The following is a 26,336-nucleotide window of genomic DNA, read 5'->3' on the forward strand; positions in this document are numbered from 1 at the left end:
TCCTAAGCAAGTAAAATAATGTGCCTTGGTCTGTGAATGAAAAGGCAGTGACAACCCAGTTAGAAAGTATATGATCAGTGAGCAGAAGGGCAGTCGAGAGCTTGATCTGCAGTAGAAGACTTAATCATAATCATATACTGTATACTAACAGCAAACTCATTCTCCAAGTGTCAAAACCATGTAGCAAAAAACCATGTCATCCATGAACAAGAGAGAGGTACTGGCAGGCCTAGGTAAACCGATGTATTTTATAAAGGAAATCTCCTAAGGCAGAACTCCCCAAAATAGCCTAATGAAGACTGAGCATTCTGTACTCAGTAGCCACAAAGAGCAAAACATCTGAGGATCTATGGTTATCTTTTCCATCAGGTTGCATCAGAAGGAAAGCAGAAAGTTTGTGCTTAAGAAGTTTATCCTGAGCAAAGTAGTGTTGTCCATGCCAAACTATCAATTCTAACAGACTCTTCCATTCTTCAACTTCACCTGGAAACAGCCATTTCATCAGGCTGTGGAAGCTAAGGAATAGATTTGAAGCAGGTAGATTCCTACTTTCATTCTACTGCTTCCATTTCAGCTTAATAAAAAAATGCTCGAATTTGTTTTGTTTTACTCTCCTCTCTCTCAACACTGTTTACTTTTGTGTTGTGTCTTTTAGGTTGCAAACCCAAAAGCAGGACTGTCTTTTTATCACTGATTTTTGGAAGCCACTCTGAATGTCTTTTGGACTGAAAAAGCAGAGGGGGAAAGCCTGAAATACACACATAAATAAGGAAGCTAAAGCAACAGTCCGGTGACAAGAACACAAGTTATGGCCCTATAGTGTCCAAACAGGTACAACGACCATTATGGAGATACAGTGATGCTGAATTTCTTAAAACCTTTGCTTCAGATCTGCCTTGGCACAGGCATCAAACATATGTGCTATGCATGCAGTGCAGATCTAGTATGTTACTCAAAATATCTCACTGTGTTCAGCTGGGCTTCCTTTCCAGGGAGTGTCCATATTTTACCTAGGAGTAGGGGCCATAGAACACAGTGTGCCTTACCTGTGAGCAAACTGTGTATTGTTGTTAAGTCTAGAAAAGATCAGTCCCACAGACTCCTTTCCATTTCATTCTGACCAAGCAAACAGCTACCTTTTGCAGTCCCTTCTTCCAACTGCCCCTTTCACAACCCCTCTTTTTCTGGGGTTTCCCCCCTTCTAGCTAATCTGAACATGGGCTCAATTTCTGCCAGTATGACTGGGGCTGAGGAGACACAGGAGCCCACACTCATTTCGATTCCTCCTTGTGAACCAAATAACTCCTATTAGAATAAACAAGTTCCGTTTTAAATACTGAAATGCTAAATAAGATGGATAACAATGTGTAACAGAAAAAGAAGCATGAAATTAGGTTAAAGGTGTGTGAAAGAAAGTAATAGAAGTGGAAAGAAATTGCAATTGAGTAGATTGGAAGTCTAACACAAAGGTGGGGTGAGGGGTGATGGAAAAAGGAATTAACTGTGGGATTGAGTGTATGTTTAAACATTTTTAAGGATTGTATGAAATGTATGTTTGTATGTTTGTATATTCGCAATATGTGTGTATTAATGCTGAATTTTTTTAATAATAAAAACTTTTCAAAAATTAAACAATAAAAAAAAATCAGTTCTGTAAGTTGAACAGCCCAGCTTTACCTTCCTCATACCCAGTTCCTTCTTTATTTTTTTGCTTCCGTACCCGGCTACTTTCCTTTTAAAACCCCCTCTCTTCCAAAAGCTAATCACCCAAATCACTTATGGAGGGGTGTGGGAGGAATGGGCATGACCATCCCGAAACCACTACAAAGGAACCTTATCCATCTGTTTCGGTTTCCACCGCCCCGCAGCTCCTGCTATGCACATTCAAACAGGAACCGGAAGTACGGCGCTTATTGTACGTCTCTTCCGCTCCGGTGCTGAGTGCCTAGAGCGGCCACAAAACATTGCAAAACCCACGGAGGACCATCTGCTGCGGCGGGAGACCACCAAGCTACGGTATCTGGAGGCGTCAGGGTTAAGGGAAGTGGGGGCCCTGTCGGACTAGAGCCCGGAGGCTTTTGCTTCTGCACCACGACCACGTAGGTGATTGTGTTGCATCGGGAACAGTCGCTTTGCTCGCTCTTAGCTTTGAACAGAATCGTCCCAAACTGCACTTTTGGGGTGCTGTGGTTGTTTGTCCTCATTTCCCCCCTCCCCATAGGCTTCTATGCGAGCTTGTCTAGCCTGTAGATAATACGTGCTTTTGGGTGAACCGGTTCTAGTAGTTCGGAAAAGCTTGTGCCACAAAAACTAACAAACACCCAGCTCTTCGGGGCTGTGTCGTTCTTTGCTGCTAACAGCACAAGCCCTGCATTCGTCTGTTCAGAAGTAAGGCAAGGCTGCATATACACGCCATGCATTCGAAGCATGTTTAAATCTCATGCCCTGGAAACCGTAGTTTGTCAATGTGTCAAGTATAGTTTCCAGGATTCTTGTGTGGGTGAGTGATTTAAAGGTACCTCACACAGCCTGAGCCTTTCTAAGAAGCAGTATGTTTTCTGGGTTTAAGGCTGCTATGGCGATTTCGGCAGGGAACAACTTGTCAGCCTTCTGCAGTGAATAGCTCCCTTAGGAGATATTGTTTGGGTAAATTGTTTTAAGAATTAAAAACCCAAATTATGAATACATAAGTGAATAGAGGCACTGTGCAGATGACTGCAGCGTCCTCGTGACCTGCTGCAACAGAACGTTCTCTGTCAGGAAATGGAAAATTACAGCCTATACTAGTTGAAGCTTTCAGATAGCCGTTGCAGTAACTCCCATTTGGATGGCATTAATATATTTTGTTACGCTTCATAATTAAGGTTTGGACTATTGGAGTGCATTTTGTTGTTGTTGTTGTTTAGTCATTTAGTCGTGTCCGACTCTTCATGATCCCATGGACTAGAGCACTCCAGGCACTCCTGTCTTCCACTGCCTCCCGCAGTTTGATCAAACTCATGCTGGTAGCTTCGAGAACACTATCCAACCATCTCGTCCTCTGTCGTCCCCTTGTCCTTGTGTCCTCCATCTTTCCCAACATCAGGGTCTTTTCCAGGGAGTCTTCTGTTCTCATGAGGTGGCCAAAGTATTGGAGCCTCAGCTTCACGATCTGTCCTTCGGAGTGCATTTTAGTAGTCCCTGAATTATTCTGAAGTCCTACTTTTATCAGATGTGAACAGTAATACATATTCTATGCTTTCATTACAGGCTGTTGAAGAATGTTTGTTCCAAGGTCTATTAAAGTCAAGAGGAATGCTGGTGATGAGGGAACTTGTGTAACTAAGAAAAATAAGCCCTCTCCAAGTGAATCCTCACTTGAAAACGTCACAGACTTCCGAGATGCTAAGTCAGATACAAAAGACATGCCAAGCTCAGAGAGTGACTTGTTTGAACCAATGGAAAGAGACACTGAGGTGCACATCTCTCTGGAGTCAGCTGTAGCTCTTACTGAAGCAACATTGGAAAATGCAAACAATGAGGACTCTTCTCTTGCTGAGGATCCCATAAAATCTTTCAGCAAAATGCAACGTTGGCCACAGCCTGGGGAACCTGTCTGTGTGGTTTGTGGTCGTTATGGGGAATACATCTGTGACAAGACTGACGAAGATGTTTGTAGCTTGGAGTGCAAAGCCAAACACCTTTTACATATCAAAGAGGAAAAGGAAAACTCAAAATCTGCTAGCAGTTGTGAAAAAGCAGAGACTCGGTCCACGTTACTTGATGGTACTTACGTCTATGAAGAGAATCCATTTGTGCTAAGCCTTCAAGAGGAGCAGATTGAAAACTTAAAGCAGCAACTAGGCATTGCTGTTCAAGGTCAAGAAGTTGCAAGACCTATTGTAGAATTTGAACACTGTGGCTTCCCTGAAATTTTAAACACCAATTTGAAAAAATCAGGCTATGAAGTCCCAACTCCTGTCCAAATGCAGATGATCCCAGTTGGATTACTGGGCAGGGATATCATGGCCACGGCTGACACTGGCTCAGGAAAAACTGCTGCTTTCCTGCTTCCTGTTGTAATTAAAGCCTTGGGGGAGGTAAAGTTTAAACCTGCATTTTCAAAAAGCTGTGGGAATTGTGCAGCACGCTCCTGTACATGTTTACTTAGAAGTAAATCCCAGTGCATTCAAGGGGATTTCTCTTTGGGAAACTCTGCACTGAATTTCAACCTTAGTTACACTGAGAATTCTAGAGAAATTATTTTTAGCTGTTTCTTTCTTCTTTGAACTTATGTCAGTTGACTTGAAAAAAGTGAATGTTTGGAAAACAGTACAGAATATCTGATATATTCTTTCAGCTTTATATCTGTCAGTTGACTGGATAAACGATACAATTACTAAATCTGTCAATTGTCCTAAAAAGGTCCTCAGTGTCCCTGCTTACACCTGTTGCTCAAGAGTTCAGCTGCAATTCTGCAGTGGGGATCTTTTTATACACATTGAGGCTCCCCATGTGACTTCAAACCCTTTCACGCTTCTCTAAATACACAGGCAGCAGCCACAAGTAGAAAAGGTTTTCTGCTGCAGAAATTACAGCTGAACTCTTGAGCAACTGGCACGAGCAGGGGGAAGTGACCCAAAAGCCCTGTCCCACAGCCCCTTTTTCATTTGCTTTACCTCTTCATATGGATAATCACTGAAGAGTGCTCCAGTATTCAGAAATACTCTGTAACAGTTTGTCCACTTACTCTTATTTCTGTACTTAACAGTCTTAGTAGGGTGGGAGTAGATTTCCACAGTTTCCAATGTTACATTGTGACTATTTGCTGTCGTCTCCATTGACATCCAAATGAAAAGGATGTTGTTGAGCTAATCTGATATGAATTACAGCAACTGTTCTCTTATTTTCCCCTAATCTGATACTTTTAATTGAGAATGCAGATTGGCAACTCACAACTTTTTTCCACTTTCTGCTTCAGGCAGAAACCCCATCTGCTCTTATTCTGACGCCAACGAGGGAGTTAGCTATACAGATAGAGAAACAAGCTAAAGAGCTCATGATTGGACTGCCCAACATGAGAACTGTTCTTCTGGTTGGAGGATTGCCATTACCACCTCAGCTTCATCGCCTGAAACAAAATGTTAAGGTAAAACCTGCTGCTGTGATTTTTGGGTTTTTAAAAAAATATATGGCAAAGAACTAGAGGTGATACTGATTTCTTTGTTTAAGGCTTCCAGAACTTCAGCTCTTGTTTAAGAGATTTGGTCTCAAGTCCTTAAAAAATTGCTTGCCCCAGTATCAACCATATTGGGCTTTACAATTGGCAAGGGAGCCCTTATTTGCTGTTGGGTGCTGACTCCTTTATAGTGCCTTGCCAGTAATAGTTCCCTGCTTATGGGATGCCCTCCTTGGTGAGGTGCACCTTTCACCCTCATTAACCTTTAGGTAGAATTCAAAAACCTTCCTATTTACCCAGGTATTTGATGACTGGAAGATACCGGTTCTTGCAGCCTTGAAAGTATTAAGCAGAGAGGATATTTTATTTTATTATTACGGGGGGGGGGGTATTCTTTTTGACCTTTTGTTGTTTTCCACACTGAGTTCTTTTGGGAGGAATGGAAGGATAAAAAACGACAAATAATAATGATGAAGCACTGATCATTGATTTTATTTCTAATGTTGATGTTTTTGCCTCCACCCTCTTTCTGTTAGGTTATCATAGCTACACCAGGAAGGTTGCTAGAAATTCTAAAGCAAAGCTCCGTTCAAGTCCATAATATTAAAATTGTTGTAGTGGATGAAGTAAGTATACATGGTGGAACAAAAGACAAAATATATGTGTGAGTGTGCATGCAGGTATTACTTAAATATGAAATAACAATGGCTGAAATGGCTTGATTTCTGTCTGGTGACCACTAGTAGATTTCAAGCACATGCAATGCATATGTACTTTGGCTAGTGCATGGTATGCTTGGAATGCAGTTCAGATGGTGTATTGACCCATTTATGTGTCAGGAAGGAAGAGATGAGAGCACACCTGAGGATTAAGCATCTAGGTCACTTTTTTTGCAAAGTGGGAGCAGCCGCTGCAGACACTAGTGTGCATTTTGGACAGTAGTGAGTTGCTGGCAGGAAAGAGAGAAGCATAAAGTAGAACTGGAAGGTGCTGCAAATAGGCACAGTGCAGGGTTGGGGAACCTTTTTTCAGGGCTGCATATCCTTTTGAACATCCTTCCAAGGGCTGCATGTGGTGGGCTAGACAAACTCATGGAGGATAAGGCTATCAAAGGCTACTAGTCATGGTGGGAATATAATTTGTCTCTAGGGTCAGAGGCTGCATACCAATCACTGGGGGACGACAGCCAGAGTGGGCTATTGCTATCATTTCCTGCTTCTAGGCTCCCTAGAGGCTGGCCACTGTAGGAAATGGGATGCTGCACCAAATGATCCAGCAAGGCTGTTCTTCTGACTATGCTGGCAATGAAAGTGAATTAATCTTTTATTTCCTCACCTCTGCTCCTACAGTGGAATGCTAATGTTTACTGGTCTGTTTCTCTCTCTCTTTAACATAGGCTGATACCATGTTAAAGATGGGTTTCCAGCAGCAGGTTTTAGACATTTTGGAAAATATCCCCACAGACCATCAGACTATTCTGGTGTCTGCCACAATGCCTTTCGGCACTGAACAGCTGGCCAATCGACTTCTGCAAAATCCAGTGAAAATAACCATCGGAGAAAAGAACCAGCCATGTTCCAACGTTCGCCAGATTATCTTGTGGGTAGAAGAACCATCCAAAAAGAAAAAGCTTTTTGAAATATTAAATGTTAGTATCCTTGGAAGGGAGAACCTGTTGTTTTTCTTCCACAAATTGTGATTCTTTGCAGATTTGGAGGAGAGAAACTGGAAAATGGCTGTTTAACTGATTCAGCTTTGTTCTTGAGAGCTCCCCAGCAGAGAGGCATAAACACGTCCCTGCAATTCAGTTTAGCCAATGCTTTTGTTGAAACTTGTGGGAGAAGAAACAAAATGTTTATTGTTTCAGTATTGTTGGTGATATTCATTAGCTAATTATTGCATTTTCAGTACTTTATAATCTGTGATTCTGAGAGACATTTAAGTAGCCCAGTGTTGACGTGTTTAGAAATAGGCAGGATCCAAAGCATCATGGCTGGGATCCAATGAAAAGTTCCTTTGCAATTCTAACCATCTATACTCGGAATTAAGGTCTATTTAATTCAGCGGACCTTACTCCAGGTAAAGGAGGTTGTGGTAGCAACCCTTACCTATGTTTTTTCTCCAAGCAGCAGCCCTAGCATGTTATATGGCAAACTGCTTTTTAAACTGAGGGTTAAAAGCAGTTTGTGATACGGAATAGTGAAAAAGAAAAAGCATCCAGTTCTATTATCCTAGTGCAAGTATATTGTTTATACTCTCATCCTCTTGCCAGAAATAGGATATTTGATTTTGGTAAATACATTGTGCAAGCCACATAGAAATAATCGTGCAAAAGCTGCAGTAATGCTAATATCACTGACGAGATTCCATTTTTAACAGCATTTCAAAGATACCTGCACAATCTACTTTAAACTTGTTAATATTACATAAGCTTGGCAGACTTGGAAGGGCCACGTTACTTTGTTCAGCTCTGCCACCTCCCACAGCTCCCTCAGTTTAGCAATATGCTTAACATTCCAGTACGTACCATACAGAATTCTAGCTGTAGTCTTGTGAGACAGCAAAGTTTCCTTCTCATTAGAATTTTTGTTTTATAAAGGTCAACGGGAATGTTCAAAAAAGGGTAACCAAAATGATCAAGTGAGTGGAGCAACTCACTTTGCAGTATTCTGGGCTTTAGAGAAAAACCAAGTAAGAGGTGGCATGATAGAATTGTGTAAGATTATGCATGGCGTGAATAAAGTGGTTGGAGAAATGCTTTTATCCCTCTCATAACTGTTGAAAGAAGATTCAGGACAGGCAAAACAAAGTACTTATTTATACGGCTCATAGTTAAACTCTGGAATTCGTTCCCACAGCAGACAGTGCTAGCCACCAACTTGGATGGCTTTAAAAGAGGATTAGACAAATTCGAAGAGGTGAAGGCTCTCAGTGGCTACTAGTCACAGTGGCCATGTTTTGCACCTGTGGCTGAAGGCTGTATGCTTCTGAATACCAGTTCCTGGAAACTGCAGGACCTCCTGTGCTCAGGTCCTGCTTACAGCTTCCCACAGGCATCTGACTAAGAACAGGATATTGGACGAGATGGGCCTTTGGCCTGAGCAGGCAGACTTCTTGTGTTTCTGGGTCTAAGGACAATCTAATATTACTCTGCCTCCAATTCTTACTGATGATTTTTAAAAGCTTCCATGGCTGAGTCAATGAATATTATAATTTAAGTAAAAAAAAATCTATATTTGCACTCGAAACCACCCCTTAGTTTGATAATAAAGGATATATATCTAAAATGTGAAACTGGGACACGTGTAACATTTTTTAAATTGACATCGTTTCAGTAGAATGTATACACACTAATTAAGAGAAAGAGTTGTAAGTGTTGATCATGCAAGACTTTAAATGAGACTTTGCTTTGTTTTAGGATAAGAAACTGTTCAAACCTCCTGTGCTGGTATTTGTAGAATGCAAACTGGGTGCAGATCTCCTGAGCGATGCTGTACATAAAATTACAGGCTTGCAAACAATTTCTATGCATGCTGATAAATCACAGATAGAAAGAACTGCCATATTACAGGTTTGTAGATATCTCTGATGCCCATTTTCTAAAAGATTCCTATTCTTAAGGCCGTAGTCCTGTACACATTTACTTGGGAGTAAGTCCCATTGAACTCTGCTGAATTTACTTCTGAGTAGATGTGTATAGGCTTTTACTGCTGAATTATTTGTGCTTTCTTGCCACATTTTTGAAACAGGTTGCAATTTTCTGTGAATTTCATGAATGCTTTGTATAGGTTCAATCCATCACAGTTCTGTTCTATGCAGCATTCTGGATTGCTGCACAGATTCTGTTCTCCAACCAAATTAAGCTGTACTTTGTAAGCAGCAATGCCTCTCTCCATGTGAACCTACCTAGACCCTGAGATCATCATCTGAGATCCTTCTTTGTATTCCTCCTGTACGAGAGGTCCGGAGGGTGGCAACCTAAGAATGGGCCTTTTCTGCAGTGGGATGCTCTCCCTAGGGAGGTTTGGCTGGTGCCTTCATTGTACATAGAATCATAGAATTGTAGAGTTGGAAGGGACCATGAGGGTCATCTAGTCCAACCCCCTGGGGCTTGAATCCACAGTCCTGAGATTAAGAGTCTCATGCTCTACGGACTGAGCTTTTCACAGAAGAAATAATAATAATAATAATAATAATAATAATAATAATAATAATAATAATAAAAAATTTGCTGACCCTGTTGCCATGCTCATTCTGGAAATCCATCAGTGGTCTGGGAAAATTACTTGATCTGATCGACGTACAAATTTTAGGGCAACAACCATATTCCATGAGGGTATATTGAAAATAGTGGCCAGCAGGGGGAACAGGGTGCCTGGGGCTTTTAGGGTGCAGTAATATTTATTAGTAAGGTTGGCTTTAGATCAGGGGTGGGGGTCCTGCAGCCAACCAGACAATGTTTGGCTACATTTCCATTAACCATGGAGGCTGTGACTGATGGGAGTCCAACCACATTTGAAGAGCCACAGCTTACCCACCTAGTTTTAGATGCAGTTTATCATTAATGTTTTTAAACATACTTGAACATTCAGAGCAGCAGTTAGACTGACTGTGAGTTCAAGTTCAGAGTATATATCTGAGAGGAGCTAGCTTTTAGTTCTATTTAAATACTTTTAAGTTATTCTTCTTCCTTTTTATTTTTTTGCTTGTTGCCCTGTTGCTCTTTTTTGTTTCCTTTTGAAATATTTTCAGAATTTGGCTTCACTGTGAATTCTGCAGCTTAATTTCCTTTGTTGGAAATCTTGTCTTGTAACTTTTGATTACAAGACAAGCAACAGAATTCTTAATGTTTAATATTTATTTCTAGTTACATCCTGCACCTTAACAACAAGACAATTTAAAGGAAGCTGAAATAATGTTTCTTTATGCTTTGCATTAGGGATTATTTCAAGGCAAGTATGAAGTTGTAGTAAGCACTGGAGTCCTGGGACGTGGACTTGACCTTGTCAACGTTAAGCTGGTCGTGAATTTTGACATGCCATCAAGTATGGATGAATACGTACACCAGGTAAATATACTTTTCTGCTGTACTATTTAATTTAATAGTTATTGGTTGCATTTTAGCTCTATAAGCTCTGTGAGAAGCATACAAAGTAATGGGAAAATATTTTATTATAAATGGTTAACACTGCTGCTCTTCAGCAGCCACAGGTGGAAGGACTGGTTGCTCATCAGAGTTTCTGGCCCTTCTGGAAAGTAGCAGAATCTGCTACTTGAGATAAGAGAGGGAGGTTTTCTTACTGTACAGAAACTAAACTTTGATTGTAAACTTTGATAATATGAGGATTACAGCTACCTGAGGGATTATTTTGGTTTCATGAGACAGATAATTGGGCCAAATTTAAATACAGTTGTTTATTTTCAGGTTGGAAGAGCAGGCCGGCTGGGTCACAGTGGAACTGCAATCACCTTTGTGAATAACAGCAGCAAGAAACTTTTCTGGGATGTTGTGAAGCGTGTTAAACCAACTGGCACTATTCTCCCACCCCAGTTATTAAATTCTCCATATCTACATGACCAGAAGAGGAAAGAACAGCAGCGAAGTAAACAATCTCAGAATGGCCTTGTAACGAGTGACAATCTTATGGATGTTATTAGAAAACACAGCAAAAGCTCTTCTCAGAAGTAACAAGTGATACTGTCCTTCTAAATACAACTGTTTTGTACAACTTGTATGACTAAGTGATGAATTTTTAACTTTGGGGGCATAATCTAACCCAATTTTAGCAGTTTGAAGCCTTACTGATTTTGTTCGTAGAGTTAAAGCAAAAGCTTAATATTTTTCCTTGAAATTTAATGAGCCTTCTGCAAGGTTATTAGACTGAAAGAGTGACTTAAGTCATCCAGCAAGCTTTGTTATGAGAATGCTTTTATACTTCATATTTTGTACTCAGTATTAAGTAGTAAAATACATAGCATCATGAACTTTAAATGGAATATGCACATCTTAAAGATCTGGGTTTCCCTTGCAAGAAATGTAACATGTAATTCACTGTTTAATAATAATAATAATAATAATAATAATAATTTTTATTTATACCCCGCCCTCCCCAGCCAAGGCCGGGCTCAAAGCGGCTTACAAGCAATAATAAAAACAAATTGAATGATTACAACTTAAAAACAAAATTAAAATACAACATTAAAATATGGAAACATTAAAATATTAAAATGTAGCCTCATCACAGGAGGAAAAAGAAAGGGAGGGAGGGAATCAAATTGGCTCCAAGCCAAAGGCCAGGCGGAACAACTCTGTCTTACAGGCCCTTGTTATGGGACCCTAAGCAGCATACATGTGGCAACTGGTTAGCCTCCCATCCAGTTACCATCCAGTAACCCAAAAGGTTGTGGTCTCATGTCGTTGCAGAGGACAAGTATGATGATGAGTCCAGAGCAACCTGAGTTGGTTATAGCGTTCCATAAAGATGGTTACTGGGGACTCAGACCCTTTTAGTTCAGGCAACCAGAATGACCAGTACTGAGCACAACAAGGGTGAAAGAGTTGATTCCAGATGCTCTGCACCTCTTTAAATTTAGACCTTGTCCAACTAAGGGAGGTTAGCCATGTGCCTAACAAGCAGAGGTGCTGTGGGTATGTGAGATTCCAGTCTCTTCTGAGTTTGTTTGCTGTGATGGTTGGCAAGAGAGTATTGGAGGCATTGAGGAATGACCAAAAGGAGGACCAAGGAAAGAATAAGAAAGAGGAGACTCAAGTAATCTGCCTTGGTAGTCACACCCACCTTGTGAAACGCCCTCCCATCAGATGTCAAGGAAATAAACAACTATTTGACTTTTAGAAGACATTTGAAGGCAGCCATGTTTAGGGAAGTTTTTAATTTTTGATGTTGTGTTGTGTTTTAATAAGTTGGAAGCAGCCAAGAGTGGCTGGGGGAGCCGAGTCAGATGGGCGGCAAATAATTTATTATTATTATTATTATTATTATTATTATTATTATTATTATTATTATTAAAGTCTAACTGTTAGGAAGATCAGCTAAAATATCCCCCTTTGTAGCCCAGAGGCTTTCTGGGGAAATTGAAGTATAGCTGGATACTTGAAGATCACTTTCCAGTCAGCCCAGTACTACCCATGGCAAAAATAGGGCCAAAAATCATTTTTTAAAAAAAATACAAGGCCATGCAGAATTTATAATTCTGGCTTAGATGGTCTGAGCTGCTATAAAGCAATTTCACATGAAGTGTTCCTTATTTCCCTGCCCCTGCTTCAAATACAAATCTCTTTAACTTTTTTAAATAAAAAAATGTTGGTCACATGGAAGTCCTAATTCAACTGATCAAATGACATAAACTCTCATCTATGAAACCTCATCCCACAAAAAAGTGTTATGTCCTGCTTTTTACAAAATACTCTAATTTTTCTCTTTTGTGATACATTTTTTCAGATGAGAAATTAATATTTTTTTAATAAAATATTTTTAATTAAAGTTTTCAGGTTTTACATTTCTACATTAGCATCCTTCATTATACCCATACATTCAGTGACTTCCCTCCTTCCTCTTCCAAGTTTATTTACAGTGGTGCCTCGCAAGACGAAATTAATCCGTTCCGCGATTCTCTTCGTCTAGCGGTTTTTTCGTCTTGCGAAGCAAGCCCATTGACAGTTTAGCGGATTAGCGCTATTAGCGGTCTAGCGGCTTTTAGCGATCAGCTGAGAAGCGGCTTATCAGCGGAACAACTGATAAGCGGCTTAGCGCTTAGAGAAAGGGCGGAAAAAAGCGGGGGGGGGGAATGCGGGAACTGGCAAGATTTTTTCGTCTTGCGAAGCAACCCCATAGAGAAATTCGTTTAGCGAAGCGCCTCCAAAAACGGAAAACCCTTTCGTCTAGCGGGTTTTTCGTCTTGCGAGACGTTCGTCTTGCGGGGCACCACTGTATTTATTTATCTATCTATAATTCTTGCATATTCTTGTATATCTATCTAAATCAGTTTTTCCCCATTTTACACCCTTCCCCAAATTCACCCTGTTGAATTTACCTTGATACTACCAGGGTTTTCAACTGTGTACAATTATCTTCCACATACTCAGCAAAATGTTCCACTCCTCTTTAAATACCTGTTCTTCTTGCTCTCTTATTCTACTTAGACCTGCTAACTCTGCATATTCTTTCACCTTAAATTGCCACTCACCCTCCATTTTGGGGCTAACAAAATCTGGGCCACTGTTGTCACATACATAAATAGGTTTTTCTGACACCTGGGTACCTCCTTCTGAACCATTCCTAACAGGAATGCCTTGGGGGTTTCCAGCACAAATCAGATTCCGATTTGTACATCTTAGCTAATCGGCTCAATGTTAAATACCATCTATGAATCAATTTCATATAATTTTCCTTCAAATAAATTAAATTTGGACACTTAATTGGTTTAAATAAATGCTTTCCCTACATTTTGGGGGTCTTTTTTTTTAGCAGAAAATGTCCATTGTTCTATTTTTAAAAATGGCAGGGCAAAGCTGAAGAGGTTTGGAACAAATGGCAGCTTGAAAATGAAAATGCGTTTATTAAACAAGATGAAACATGGCTTGCTTCATTCATATGTAACTTCTTTCAGTTTCAGTCAGATTTAATCTGTAAATCAGATAAATGCAGACAATATTGTTGAATGACCATAGTGATACACACACACACACATACATACATACATACATACATACACACGTTATATATTTGGTACAGCATACTCTAGTAGGGACTTTAATAATGCATATGAAATTGGTATCCAGGTTAATTTGGTTATCTTGTTCCTGATCATATGTTCACCTTTTGTGTTTTATATGTAGAACATAATACAAAGTAAAGACAACAAGAGTAATGAAACATAGGAGGAACCAAAATGGTAGTAGACCTAGGCCTGTAGCAGAAAGGAGACGATCATATTCCAAGAGCTCTTCTGTAGGTTTAGACTAGAGGTGCCAACTTGAATAAAATATTAGAAGGGGGGGCGCAAGGAAGTCCTATCCCGCATAATCACATGACGTGGTGCATGGACACCATTTGAATGGCAATGCCCATCAACTTTAGGGGCCCAGTCCCCTCAAATGTTTTATTGGGGGGGGGGCAAAGGGATCTCAGTTCCTAGAAGTTTGCTCCTATGGTTTAGACTTTATTTTTTGAATTTATATTCTTCCCAAAAGGAACCCAGGGTGGCAAACACATTTTTACTGAAACCATGCAATTAAAAATAAAACCTTAAACATCTGAAAGCATACCTAAAACTGCTTTTGGTATAGCCAGACATTAACCCTAGGTGAGAACTAGTCTAAATGGCAAATTGGGTAGATGCTGTCAACAGTACGTAGCAATTTCAAGAAAAGTGAGCAGCGCAGCAGGTGTGACTTTTACTTTTGTATAGTAGGCTATGTTCAGCTCTGCAAAAGTTCAGGTTTCTACAGACCTTTCCATTCAGGCGAGCAAGAGGTGTCATCACAATTCAAGGTCACATTCCAGCCAGGCCAAAACACTTGAGAAGGGTGGGGAGCAGGGCTGCACAATGGGTGTGGCCTGGGGTGTGTGCCTCAGGGTCACATTCAGCCTTCTGGAAGAAGGTACAGGGTTATAAAGACTAGGCCTGAGAAACAGTTTTTAGCCAAACATGATTTTGGTTTTAAACGCAGTGTAAGGTAGTCTCTGGGACGCGGGTGGCGCTGTGGGTTAAACCACAGAGCTTAGGACTTGCCGATCAGAAGGTGGGTGGTTCAAATCCCCATGACGGGGTGAGCTCCTGTTGCTCGGTCCCTGCTCCTGCCAACCTAGCAGTTCAAAAGCACTTCAAAGTGCAAGTAGATAAATAGGTACCACTCCGGCTGGAAGGTAAACGGCGTTTCCGTGTGCTGCTTAGTCATGCTGGCCACATGACCCGGAAGTTGTATGCCGGCTCCCTCGGCCTATAGAGCGAGATGAGCGCCGCAACCCCAGAGTTGGTCACGACTGGACTAGTCAGGGGTCCCTTTACCTTTAAGGTAGTCTCTGGGAGTATATTGTATTTAATTATGGGGTACCAGAGTTTTTAGGGGGTTAACCAGGCTGGGATAGCAGGCTTGTTGGTTTCGAATGTCTGATGTAGATTTTTTTCAATTTCATTGTTCTGTATGGGACAATGACAATAAAGATGTATGTACTGTATCTTGAGACCGAGGTTACTCAACCCTGCTGTGAGGTCAGGAGTTACCATTATAATTATTTATAAAAATTTGTATACCTCCCTTCATCCCAATATCACACAGCGGTTCACAACATACAAATACATACCGAGAACACATGAGCTAACTAGCTTGACAGTGAGTAGTAGTCACTTCCCTCTGGAAGTGGATAAGAAGTTCCACACTGCTAAGTTGTAGCTCATTGGTGAGCTTTGCAAGACATGATCTCTGCCCAAAAGGAAAAGTTCCCACATTTGGGCATCACTTGCTGGGAGTGCTGATGCAGGCAAGCTGCTACCTCAACCAACTTTCTGTCTTCTCATATTAAGAGTCACAGGGTGCCGTCGGCAAGAAAAATTGGCGGACTATGCAGAACTGGCAAAGCTGACATATAAGCTATGGGACAAGGATAACTGACTTTAAAGATGAATGGGAACCCTTTATAAAGTATTTGTAGATGCAACAAATTGAACTGGACTCCTTGGCAGGTTTTGAATAAACATTCACAAACTTTTAATTGATAATAATCAGCTAAATAGTTTGAGGATCTATGCAACTTTGTAACATGCAGAAAACAGCATTCTCAGAGAAACCAAAGACTGGAACTGAGGGTGGGTGGGGGTGGGGGGGTTTTGTGTGGGAGGGTGGAGGAAAATGGGGGAAAAGAATAAGGATGATATGTTTTTGGATAATATATTTTGTTTTAATTTTGAATTATTATTTTTTAAAAAGAGTCACGACAGGATTTTGAGGAGTACCAGGAGGTACCAGAAAATGGTGGAAAAACCCGACTGAATAGCTGTACGTGCTGTGGCTGAAAGGTTTGGCATGTGCATGCTGCTTTGGGCTGCCCTGGGCAAGTGACCGACAAATTTAATAAATAAAATTTAATAATAATCTCAGCAGGAAAAACTGAACTGAAAACAAGAAGACTTTCCGTAATGAAGACACAAACAGCACCCGCATCTAGTATCATTTAGTTGAGATTGAATTTCAGGGGGTTGGATAGATGACCCTTGGGATCTTTTCCAACTCTGCAATTCTATAATTTAAGAGTACTGCTTCCCCCACCACCACCTTGCTCCCCTCGGTCTATTAGTGTGGCGGCGGCCCTCCGTTTAATGCTCTTCCCACTAAGAAAGGAGCGGAGTCTCCATTTAAACGCAACCCACACGCTCTGCAAAAGCCGACTTCTCCCGCGCACCCGTCACCCCGCACATGGCCGCAGCTCCGTTGAGAACCGGAGATGTCGCGAGCAGCCTCGCTTGCTCCCGGCTTCCCTCTCGGGACTGCGTGTGATCTCACCGTCCGTCTCAACCAATAGCAGGCGCCGCCGCCGTTTTCGAATGGAGAGTTTAGGAGGCGCCGCAGGAGGACGGGCTGTTGGTCGATCTCCTCAGGACAGGTGAGTCCCTGGACAGGTATCCTTCCTGGACAGGTATCAGCTCTCTCCGAGAGGTCAGGCCGTCCCTTTCCCCCTGGGCTTCCTGCTTTAAAAATGCGGGACGTGTGGCTTTTTTTGGCAGTGGAGAAGGTTGGTCTTCTGCTTCCTGCAGTCTCGCCCCTGTTTAAGGAAGGGGCTCCTTTGCTTCTGCATGATGCAAAGGGAGGGATGCGGAGGGAGGACGCTATTCTTGCAGGGACTAAAAGCTAAGCATCGTTTACTTGAGCGGATATTCTTAATAGGTGCTCTTCCGCCCCGCCCGAAGGCACAAACCCTGAGCAGCCCCAAAGGCTTGCTTTCAATCCTTCTCTTAAACTCCAAGCCAGATATTTCCTGGTCGCATTCACTAACCGATTATAAAATTCCCACCTCACCCTGAAATGGAAGAAATATTCACTCTATACACAGACTATAAACTTCTCTACCAGGTGGAAAGTACAGTCATTCTCTCTACATGCGCTGCTTTTCTTTCCCAATGCTTATTTAAGGTGGCTTTATAGTTTTAAAGCAACAGTAACAAACAACACACACACACACAAATTGTATATTGCTGTTTCATCTCCCTGCCTCTTGATACCTGCAGCAAGTATTAGTATCACCAGAAAGAAGTTGCCTGATGGAATTTGCTAGCTTCCCACCTCTCACCTGCAAATCAAGTGTCAGTAACTAAGTTGAAATATCTTCCACCACTTCACTTGGCCAGTATTTATTCCACTTTGCACTACCGCCCCCCCCCCCCCAGCAGCTGAGGCTGAATATGAACAGGATTTGTATAAGTTTTGAGGTGGAGAACCTGGATTGGACTGATGGCTGGATGTGGGCAGGAAGAAAATGAGTTCCTCTTGGCAGCTTGACACCCGTATTCTCTGGGTAGAGGATTTACATGAGATGGGCAGGAAAATGTTATTTCCCTTTGGCAACAATATTGCCAAGTAATGGCAAAGGCTGGGTGGGGTTAGAGATCAGCGACAGATATTTTAGTATGTAATGCTGTCTGGACTTCTGCTTCAGACACAGACCCTGGGAATTTCCTCCCCTCCAGCACCAACTGTCAAACACTGATTTAAAGTTATGAAAAAGACATATGTAAATAATGGCTTTAAATCAAACCATTATCTTAAAATCTTGAGTGATGTAGTTCATGTGCCTTTTTTGCACTGTATTATATATACTTAGAAGGGGCAATGTAACAATGGCTTTCTGTATGCATACAAGGAAACCAGGCAAGGTAAGATGTCAAAGATCAAGATTCCTATGTTCTGCATTGTAAGCCAAGTACTCTGAACTCTCTTGAACAAGTTATGTTAATGACTGAGCAAAACAATTATCCATGAGATGGAAAGATGCTGTTATGTTTTTAATTCTAAATATTCCTAATTTGCTGCAATACATGTAATATATGAAAGTAAGTAAACTATTTTGTTTCCATTTATCCACCTTTACCATAGAAAGGTAGGGATAAATTCAGTTGTCTTTGACAGAGTTATAATTAACTGAGTTTTAAGAGAAGTATAAAATTAATCATTTAAGTTATTTTTTAAATGTGGCATTTTGTGTAAATTGAAGTTTAAACAAAATGAATTTGATGTTAAAATATCATTTAAAAATCTATTTAAAGTAATTATTTTAAATGTTGATTTATCCATCCTATAAGGAAGACTTTACCTTCAGCATAGGTACGGAAATAGGGTCTAGTATATTACCCACATGACAATAGTTGAGTAAAATAGAAAATAATAATGGCTTCTATTTTTTTTAACAGATCCCATAGTGATACATTCTGTGCTGAAGAGAAAATAAGATTACAAGTCAAGTATACTCTTCAGGAAGAGCTTGTATGATATATCGTTTCAGTCCTGCAGTTGCAGCTTGCTTTAGGTCTCAATGCCTATTTATATTGTTCCTAAGAAAAGCCATATTAGTGCACCTGGTGGTTCTTCACAAAAGCATCCTCCAGAAAATGTCATTGCTAGAAACAGGTTTGCACAGACATTTACCTCCCACACACTGGAGAATGAGGGAAGCAATCCTCAGTCCCAGTCCCTGAGTAAGACCAAAGAAATAAATACAACCTATGTGCTTTCAGCCTGTAACAAACTGGCTGACACTTCAGCTGCTTCCACGACTGAAGGCAAGCTGACACTCCAACGAAGAACTGTGACGAGCAAAGAACAATCTGATACAAATACAACACATGACAGTGAAAATACACGAGTGGAAAAAAGACTGACGCTGCAGCGCCGAACAAGGACTGCGTCAACTGAGAAGCACAAAACAAATATTCCCGAAGCCAGACCAGAAAAAGGAGACCCTCTTCCCCAGAAGAGTGGCAAAACATTGTTTCCACCAAAAATTAGCAGCAGTGACCCTCCGTTTGTTAAGACTGGCCTTTTGTCACTTCAAGGCCTCACAGATGGAAAGAGAAATCCTGATATGAAAAGTGATGTATCTTTTAATCATAATGGTTCAAATGCTACTGGTAGCTACACACCTTTAAGATACAAGACAGTTGTTGGTGATTCTCAGAGTAAAAACAAAGTTCCTAGACCATCACTCTTAACAGTAGGAAAACTTGATGAAAGGACGTCTATGTTAAAACTAGCTGAAAAGCGTAATTCCAGTAAGGAAAATGGAACTGAAAGTCTGCAAAATAGATTTGTTAAGAATGAAAATCTGGAAAAGGAGAAAACACCAAGGAAAGGTTTGACAGAAGGAATGAAATTCACCCCCAGATGTGGAGCTGTTCAGCATGCCAAGACTCCTGCTGCCCCAAGCATAAAGAATAAGATTCTGTGTCCTCAAACAATATCAGCCAAGAAATCTGGTACTAATGAATTTACTCTAAACAGAAGGTTGCAAGAAAATACCACATATACTCAACAAACTGTTTCGCAGAAAGAAGATACTCTAATGCAGAACATATGTGGTAAAGAAGACCCTTTCAAAATAGAAAACAGCAAAGTGACTGTAGCTGTGAGAATACGACCCTTTAGTGTCAGGTATATAACCATTTTTTTGGGGACTAATATATGAAATTGTACAAGTTGTTACCATGATATTGAGTAGCATAACATGCTCTCCAACCACTTAGATATATTACCCAGTTTAATTAATGTTGTCTTTTTATACAAACAGGTGCACTTCTCTTTACTTCCATTTTCCACTTTATAAGGGATCTGTGTGTTCTAACTAGGGCTGAGACAATTTAACAACTATATGAAATAAATAAAAGGGGATGATAGTTGATACTTCGTTAGCTCAGTAGCCCACCTTGCAAGGGAAGCTAATCCAATTCCCTTTGCACAATTCCTCCTGGACTCCATTTTAATAAACCTCAGATTTTGGGGGCAAGAGTATACATATCCAGCACTGTTGTTCCCTTGTGCAGCAGACTTCTAGTTGCGCAACAGAACTTGTCATTCCTCTTCCCTGCAGCCTACCATGCATTCACAAAATCTGCTCCAGGGGGTTGAAGGATCCTCTAGACTAGAGCACAATTTGAGGGTTCACTCAAGAGGACAGGAAGGGGAAGTCCTGTTGCAAAAGTGGAACTCTGAATGCACAGTAATGTCCAGCTTTTTGTCCCCCTGTATAATTTTTTTTTAAAAAAATGCTATGCAGCACAGTGGCTTTTGAATTTTTTATCAGTCTTCTGATTTTTAGGCAACAGATCTGCAGATGCTAGCTTTGCATTTTAGAAACTGGGCACTTGCAATGGAGTTAAGTTTATATTAGTAGTTAATTTAGTCTTTGATCTTGGAACTATATGTTTTATAAAAATATAAATAATTTTCTTTGGCTGTTTTACTGTAATCCTGGATTTCAACAAGTCCTATGGATTTTGGTGTTTGTTACACATGTTAGCATTGGATCCTAAACAGTATATTTATGAATTATTTTGATCTAGGTGTATTTTGTACATTAGTTCTATGAATGGCTGATGTAGTACACTGAACTTCAATACAGTCTATCTCTATGCTGACATTTTACATATAATGAAATTTTAAAAACTTTTAAGAAGATTCATATAGAAAATTCATATGGCTGATGCACAATTAACCTGAAGACTGTCACATATTATAATGATTTAGTTACAACATCAATTAGACAATTTAGATTAAATTTGTTTTATAAGATCAGTTACAAAGCTGAATGTGTTCAGTGTTTTTTCGTCACTCACCCCCTATAACTAACATTTATTTTGTGCCTTTATTCAGAGATAAGAATGAAGAAACATTACAAGTGGTTTCCATGACAGGGCAAGAGACTGTTGTGCACCATCCAAATACAAAACAAATCTACAGTTTCACTTTTGACTTCTCATTCTGGTCTTTTGATAAATGTCATAATTTTGCAAGCCAAGAGATGGTGTATCAGTCTCTGGCAGTACCTCTCCTGGAAAGAGCCTTTGAAGGATACAACACCTGCCTTTTTGCATATGGACAGACTGGTTCTGGAAAGTCATACACGTAAGTTGGATTGGAAGTGTTCTATTTCTGTTGCTGTTGTTGACACCCATCACATGTTGTATCCAGATGCTTTTTTGTTGTATGTTTGTTTCTTAAGTGAATGAGATTATTATTGAAACGGAAGACTGACTTGAATGAAGCCAAACTAACAGTACAGAGAACATTTTATTTAAATCTCTCTGAAGAAAATTATGGTATGTTTTAAACAGGGTAACAGTAACTAAAAGACTAAGATCCGAAGCAGGAATTTCCTTGTTCAGATCTCATGTATGCTGTTAAGTCACTAGGCTCATAGGAAGCTCTTTTATACCAAGACAGACCATTCCAGTGTTTCCCAAACTAGCCGGAAAGCTGGAAAACTAGTCTAGCTGTTTTTGGACTACAGTTCTCATTATCCATGACCACTGGTCCTACTAGCTAGGGATGATGGGAGTTGTAGTCCAAAAACAACTGGAGACCCAAGTTTGGGAAACACCGATTTAGCCTAATAATGTCTACTACTGACAGCAGCTCTCCAGGGTTTCAGGCAAAGTATCTCCCTCAGCCCAACCTCAAGATGCCTGTTTGAACCTGGGATCTTTTGCATGCAAGGCAGTGGCTCTACCGAAATTCATTTTACCTTCAGTAAAATGGTGACAGTAATGTTGGCCTACCTGGCAGAGTTGTTGGAATAATGGCTGAGATGATACTTGTGAAGTGTGTAGAAAGTTCAAGATAAACGTGAGGTATTATTATAAATAATATGGATCTAATATCTTCTCCTAGCAACTCTATGTTGTGAACTGCCCTGAGATCTGCAGATGAGGTGGTATAAAAATGTAATAAATAAAGCCATTAATATGGTTAGGTGACCAGAAGCCACACGATAGCGAAAGCTTGCCATATGGCGTGTGGATTGTCTTAACTTCAAACCATGCAGTTAAGAACACCATAGTCACCTGCCCTCTTTCCTAGCTAATCCATTTTAAGAATCTTATTAGATTTTACAATATTATGCAGAAATTTTCTTCTAGTTGTCTTTTAAAACTGGTTCTCCCTCTGTATTAATGCCTCGTTAGGAAGTGTGAACGTCGTATTCTGCTGAGTTATAACCTGAGCCTATAATTGCAATATTTGTCATTACAGTATGATGGGATTTGATGATGACGAAAGAGGAATAATACCAAGATTCTGTGAAGATCTCTTTACTCAAATAGCAGAAAAAGAAGCACAACAGGTATTGATGCAGCATTACTTTTCTTTCTGAACTTATTGAGGCTGCTCCACTTTCTTCGGGAGTACATGGAACCACCTTGGGTTCACTTTTGGGCATCACTGTTGTGGAGGAACTGTTAATGTGAATCAACACTTCCACATAGATGCACTACATGTGATTGCAATGATTTCCACAGTGGCAGCAGTGCTTTTTCGGAAGTATCCTGCAACAATTGCATGGGGGTTTTGTGAACTAGGTGATAAATGCTGTTGAGCTGATTGGCTCACTGCTTTTCTTGAGGGCAAGCATGTGGAGGGGTACAGAATAGTACTACATATACATATATACATATACATATATATATATATATACACACACACACATATACGCACGCGCGCACACACATGTATATGTATATCTATATGTATATATAATCGGTATTCCCTCAGGAGTAATTGTACTGAGTAAAAGCCGACCCTGAAATTTGCCCCATCCTTGTGGCTGCTTCATTCAACCCATACTCACCAGCAGGGTGGGATTTCATCACAGCTTCCATGTGGCTGTGTGTAGGAAGCAAATTGCCAGAGCAACATATTTCTAAAGTACTTGATATTTCTGTGGTTTTTGGGTTATTTTTTTTACCATAAATAAAACAAAAAATCAATATGTACAGACTACAGCTCCTCTGTTGCCTAGCAAGGCTGATCTTACACCTTAATAGCTATTGATATATTCTACTGCTGTATTGTACCGTGTTTCTTGGGTCTGTGGGCAGCAATAAAGCTGTTTTTTTTTTAATTAGACTGATTTTCATCTTGAGATGAGCTATTTTGAAGTCTACAATGAAAAAATTCACGACTTGCTAGTCTACAAAGCTGAAAATGGACAGAAGAAACAGCCTGTAAGTAACTAATTACGTTCTGCACATTGATGTATTGTCAGTGTATAAAACAGTAACTCTCTGGATGTGGGCTAGTCTCATAACCATAAGGAATTAGATCCTTTCTGTTCTTGGCTATTACAAGAAAAAGATGGGCATCTGTTTAAAGGCAAATGTGTAAGCATCAGTGAGTTTATATAGGGGTGTATATAGCCGCTTTCGATCCTGGCAGCATTTCTGCTGCATGGCACTCTCAGCCCCGTATAGGTCTTCCAGCTGGCCATTTAAAGAGCTTCTACTTTGACATGCATACTTTGAGTTTTATTCACCTCTTTTGTTTTGATTCCCTGTTTTTGTAGGTTTTGCTTCTTAAGCTGTGCTTGCATACTATTTTGCACAGTGTGATGCTTGCAGTGAAAAGTTTTTATTGCTCTTCATGTTTTTTTAAAATAAAATGTATTATAAAGATGCATTCTGTTTTCAGGGTTTTCAAAAGTTATTTCGTGGCAAAATAAAACAAAAACCATTTCTTTTGTTATCTGTGGTTTACTAGGGTTTTCACATTGTTATAATAAAACGCTTCAGTCTCTTATTTCCGCTCTGTCCCCAGGCCCTTTTTAGTTTTTTCATGTCCAGTTGTTTGGCCCATTATTCAGCACTCAGGTTCACATGTGCAAATATGGATTAGGATGCCAATGTCGCTGCTGTTCTGGGGTCCCAGATTAGCAAACAATGAGTTAGAGAAGTTACAGTCCTTCTACTTATGGACAATAACTTGTTAGATAGTTCCATAAATGTGCTCTAAATCTCTGACGCTTTTAAAGCTAATTAACACTGACTTTTCTGATTAACAGCTTCGTGTGAGAGAACATCCTATCTTTGGACCCTATGTGGAAGACCTGACTGTGTAAGATTTCACTTTATGATTTTTTCTACAAATGTCTGTTTGCTGACTTAAAATGGACCTATTAGTTATTCACATAACAAGAAGCCTGCAGTCAAGGAAATTGTTGGGTTTTTCAAACAAATTGTGAAATTAAGCCCCAACCAAACTGGCTATTGACTCCACTTTTTCACAGTATCATTTCTCATTAATTCCCTGTCCCTCAGTTCTCTGCTTTCCCCCACAATGCAGTTTCCTCCACCTACTGTCCTCTCAGACTCATTTCTGTTCCATTGCCTTTCCTCCAGCCGCACTTCCCCTTCATTTTCTTACTCAGTTTTTTGGTCCTTAATCTGCCCCATGCAAACAATTCTCCTCTTCTGTCTTGTATTAATCTCAAATATATAGTTTGCCCATTTCTTACAGATGGGTAACTACAAATGTTCTGATGCTAACCATTCTCACATTCTGTAACACCACCTCAATCGTACTGGAGGTGTCGCCACTACAAGCAAAATATAATATTGATTCTCTTGTAAACTCTGTTGAGCTTATAGTAAAGTGTGGGTTTTCATTCCTTCAGGTGTACATACTTGGACCATAATACTGCTAGAATTGTGTGGTAAATCCATAATTTCTGAGGTATTTGTAGGCTTCGTTGAAGCTTCTTGATGAATAATTGTAAGCTGAATGGTTTGTAGGACTGGGTCTGTGTTTATATGTGTAGAACTTGGTTTTTTCCCCTTCACAAGAGATAAAAAATATTATTTTTCTTCTAGGAATGTTGTTAGCTCTTACTTGGATATTCAGGTAAGGTTTTTGTTGTTGTATGTATCAAAGCACAAGACTTAAAAAGTCTCATGTAAAAAACTGATTTCTAGTTTTCAGTGATGGTAGAGGAGAGATTATTGAGTAATTGAATTCTTCCAGACAAATAAGTATTGAAATAGTTGAACTAGCAATTAGTTCTTTGTGGTAGATCCTTGTACTGATAGAAAATTACTTGCAGGATCAAAATTTCTCCTTTTACCCATTTCTCCAGAGTTCCTGTAAGAAATTGTAAAAACTTTTGTTTTAATTCATAGTATGTTTAATTGTCTGATGTATATCTCTTAATGATAGAAGTATCATTTAAATATGAACTAAATGAAAAGCCACCAACCAATTCTGCCATAAAATCAATGTTACCAATACAGTTGGTAACTGTTGCAGCTCAAATAAAAATGTCTACTCCAAAATAATGAGGACTTGGGTGATTTCTTCACACTTAGTGCAGTGTGCAGAGTTGTGCCATAAAGGACAGTATAGCCCCTTGCTTCCCCACTGACTTCCTGTCAGGTGTGTAGTGTTACAGAAAATCTTAAGCATTCCAAGGCGAGACCTTCCACACCTGCGCTGGAAGCATCTAGCTTCTTGCCATACCCCAGGATCCTGACATGCAATATACTGCTGGGGAAAAACAGGAGTAGAGCCACATGCAGGTTCCTGCATACAAAGACACAATATATGGCAAGCAAAGTACAATGAATGTGTTCGTCACAATGTACCCGCTATTGCAGGACATGTGGTACATACAAGCGGTACTTCAGAATCATCAAAATAAGTACAATTCATGATATATTTTCATTATCTCCAGCACAAGGAAATTCTTGGAAGCGGCAGAGCTGCTCTAGCAAACAGGACTAGAGCCTGGTGATCCCAGTTCCAAAGAGAAACTCCTTCTTCAGCCTGTGAAGTTAACAAGGTCCCACATCGGGTGCAAGTTGGGGCAGCTGCTAGCCTTCTCTTCAAAACTGGGATCACTGGGCTCCAGTCATGTTTGCTACAGCTGCTTTCATAGAATCGTAGAATCATAGAGTTGGAAGAGACCACAAGGGCCATCGAGTCCAACCCCCTGCCAAGCAGGAAACACCATCAGAGCACTCCTGACATATGGTTGTCAAGCCTCTGCTTAAAGACCTCCAAAGAAGGAGACTCCACCACACTCCTTGGCAGCAAATTCCACTGTCGAACAGCTCTTACTGTCAGGAAGTTCTTCCTAATGTTTAGGTGGAATCTTCTTTCTTGTAGTTTGGAACCATTGCTCCGTGT

At 40.2% G+C, this 26,336-nt stretch overlaps 3 protein-coding genes across 7 annotated transcripts in view; 2 read left to right on the forward strand and 1 right to left on the reverse strand.

Annotated features, from left to right (window-relative positions):
- CAMSAP2 (calmodulin regulated spectrin associated protein family member 2) overlaps nt 1-26,336 on the reverse strand; it is a 184,858-nt gene that overhangs the window by 97,951 nt on the left and 60,571 nt on the right. The gene's annotated exons all lie outside the window — the stretch shown is intronic.
- DDX59 (DEAD-box helicase 59) lies at nt 374-11,170 on the forward strand. Of its 2 annotated transcripts, none has more exons than XM_083745348.1 (10): nt 374-537; nt 656-831; nt 1,869-2,099; nt 3,250-4,079; nt 4,961-5,128; nt 5,695-5,784; nt 6,555-6,806; nt 8,577-8,729; nt 10,098-10,226; nt 10,584-11,170. In XM_083745348.1, exons 4-10 carry the CDS (start codon nt 3,261-3,263, stop codon nt 10,845-10,847), a joined length of 1,875 nt encoding a protein of 624 aa, XP_083601474.1. In that variant the 5' UTR covers nt 374-537; nt 656-831; nt 1,869-2,099; nt 3,250-3,260; the 3' UTR covers nt 10,848-11,170. The 2 variants fall into 2 exon arrangements, with proteins under 2 accessions (XP_083601474.1, XP_083601475.1); XM_083745349.1 differs by having other exon boundaries at nt 1,869-2,016.
- KIF14 (kinesin family member 14) overlaps nt 16,653-26,336 on the forward strand; it is a 33,491-nt gene continuing 23,807 nt past the window's right edge. For 3 of the 4 annotated variants that reach the window (XM_083745301.1, XM_083745304.1, XM_083745303.1), the window contains exons 1-7: nt 16,653-16,779; nt 18,581-19,817; nt 21,036-21,287; nt 22,413-22,503; nt 23,285-23,383; nt 24,217-24,269; nt 25,025-25,055. In XM_083745301.1, coding sequence (XP_083601427.1) covers nt 18,703-19,817; nt 21,036-21,287; nt 22,413-22,503; nt 23,285-23,383; nt 24,217-24,269; nt 25,025-25,055 — 1,641 coding nt within the window. In that variant the 5' untranslated portion in view covers nt 16,653-16,779; nt 18,581-18,702. Of the gene's footprint in view, nt 16,780-16,940; nt 17,254-18,580; nt 19,818-21,035; nt 21,288-22,412; nt 22,504-23,284; nt 23,384-24,216; nt 24,270-25,024; nt 25,056-26,336 lie in introns of those variants that run through there. The other variant, XM_083745302.1, reaches the window with a different exon arrangement.

Source organism: Podarcis gaigeae, assembly GCF_964106915.1.
Source record: "Podarcis gaigeae genome assembly, chromosome: 6".
NCBI lineage: Eukaryota > Metazoa > Chordata > Lepidosauria > Squamata > Lacertidae > Podarcis > Podarcis gaigeae.

Excerpts from the sequence above, each read along its gene's own strand:
- DDX59 (XM_083745348.1), top strand. The coding sequence starts at position 3,261 with ATGTTTGTTCCAAGGTCTATTAAAGTCAAGAGGAATGCTGGTGATGAG. Across the intron at positions 5,129-5,694 it reads GCCTGAAACAAAATGTTAAG|GTTATCATAGCTACACCAGG; the intron begins GTAAAACCTGCT and ends TCTTTCTGTTAG. Across the intron at positions 5,785-6,554 it reads AAATTGTTGTAGTGGATGAA|GCTGATACCATGTTAAAGAT; the intron begins GTAAGTATACAT and ends TCTTTAACATAG.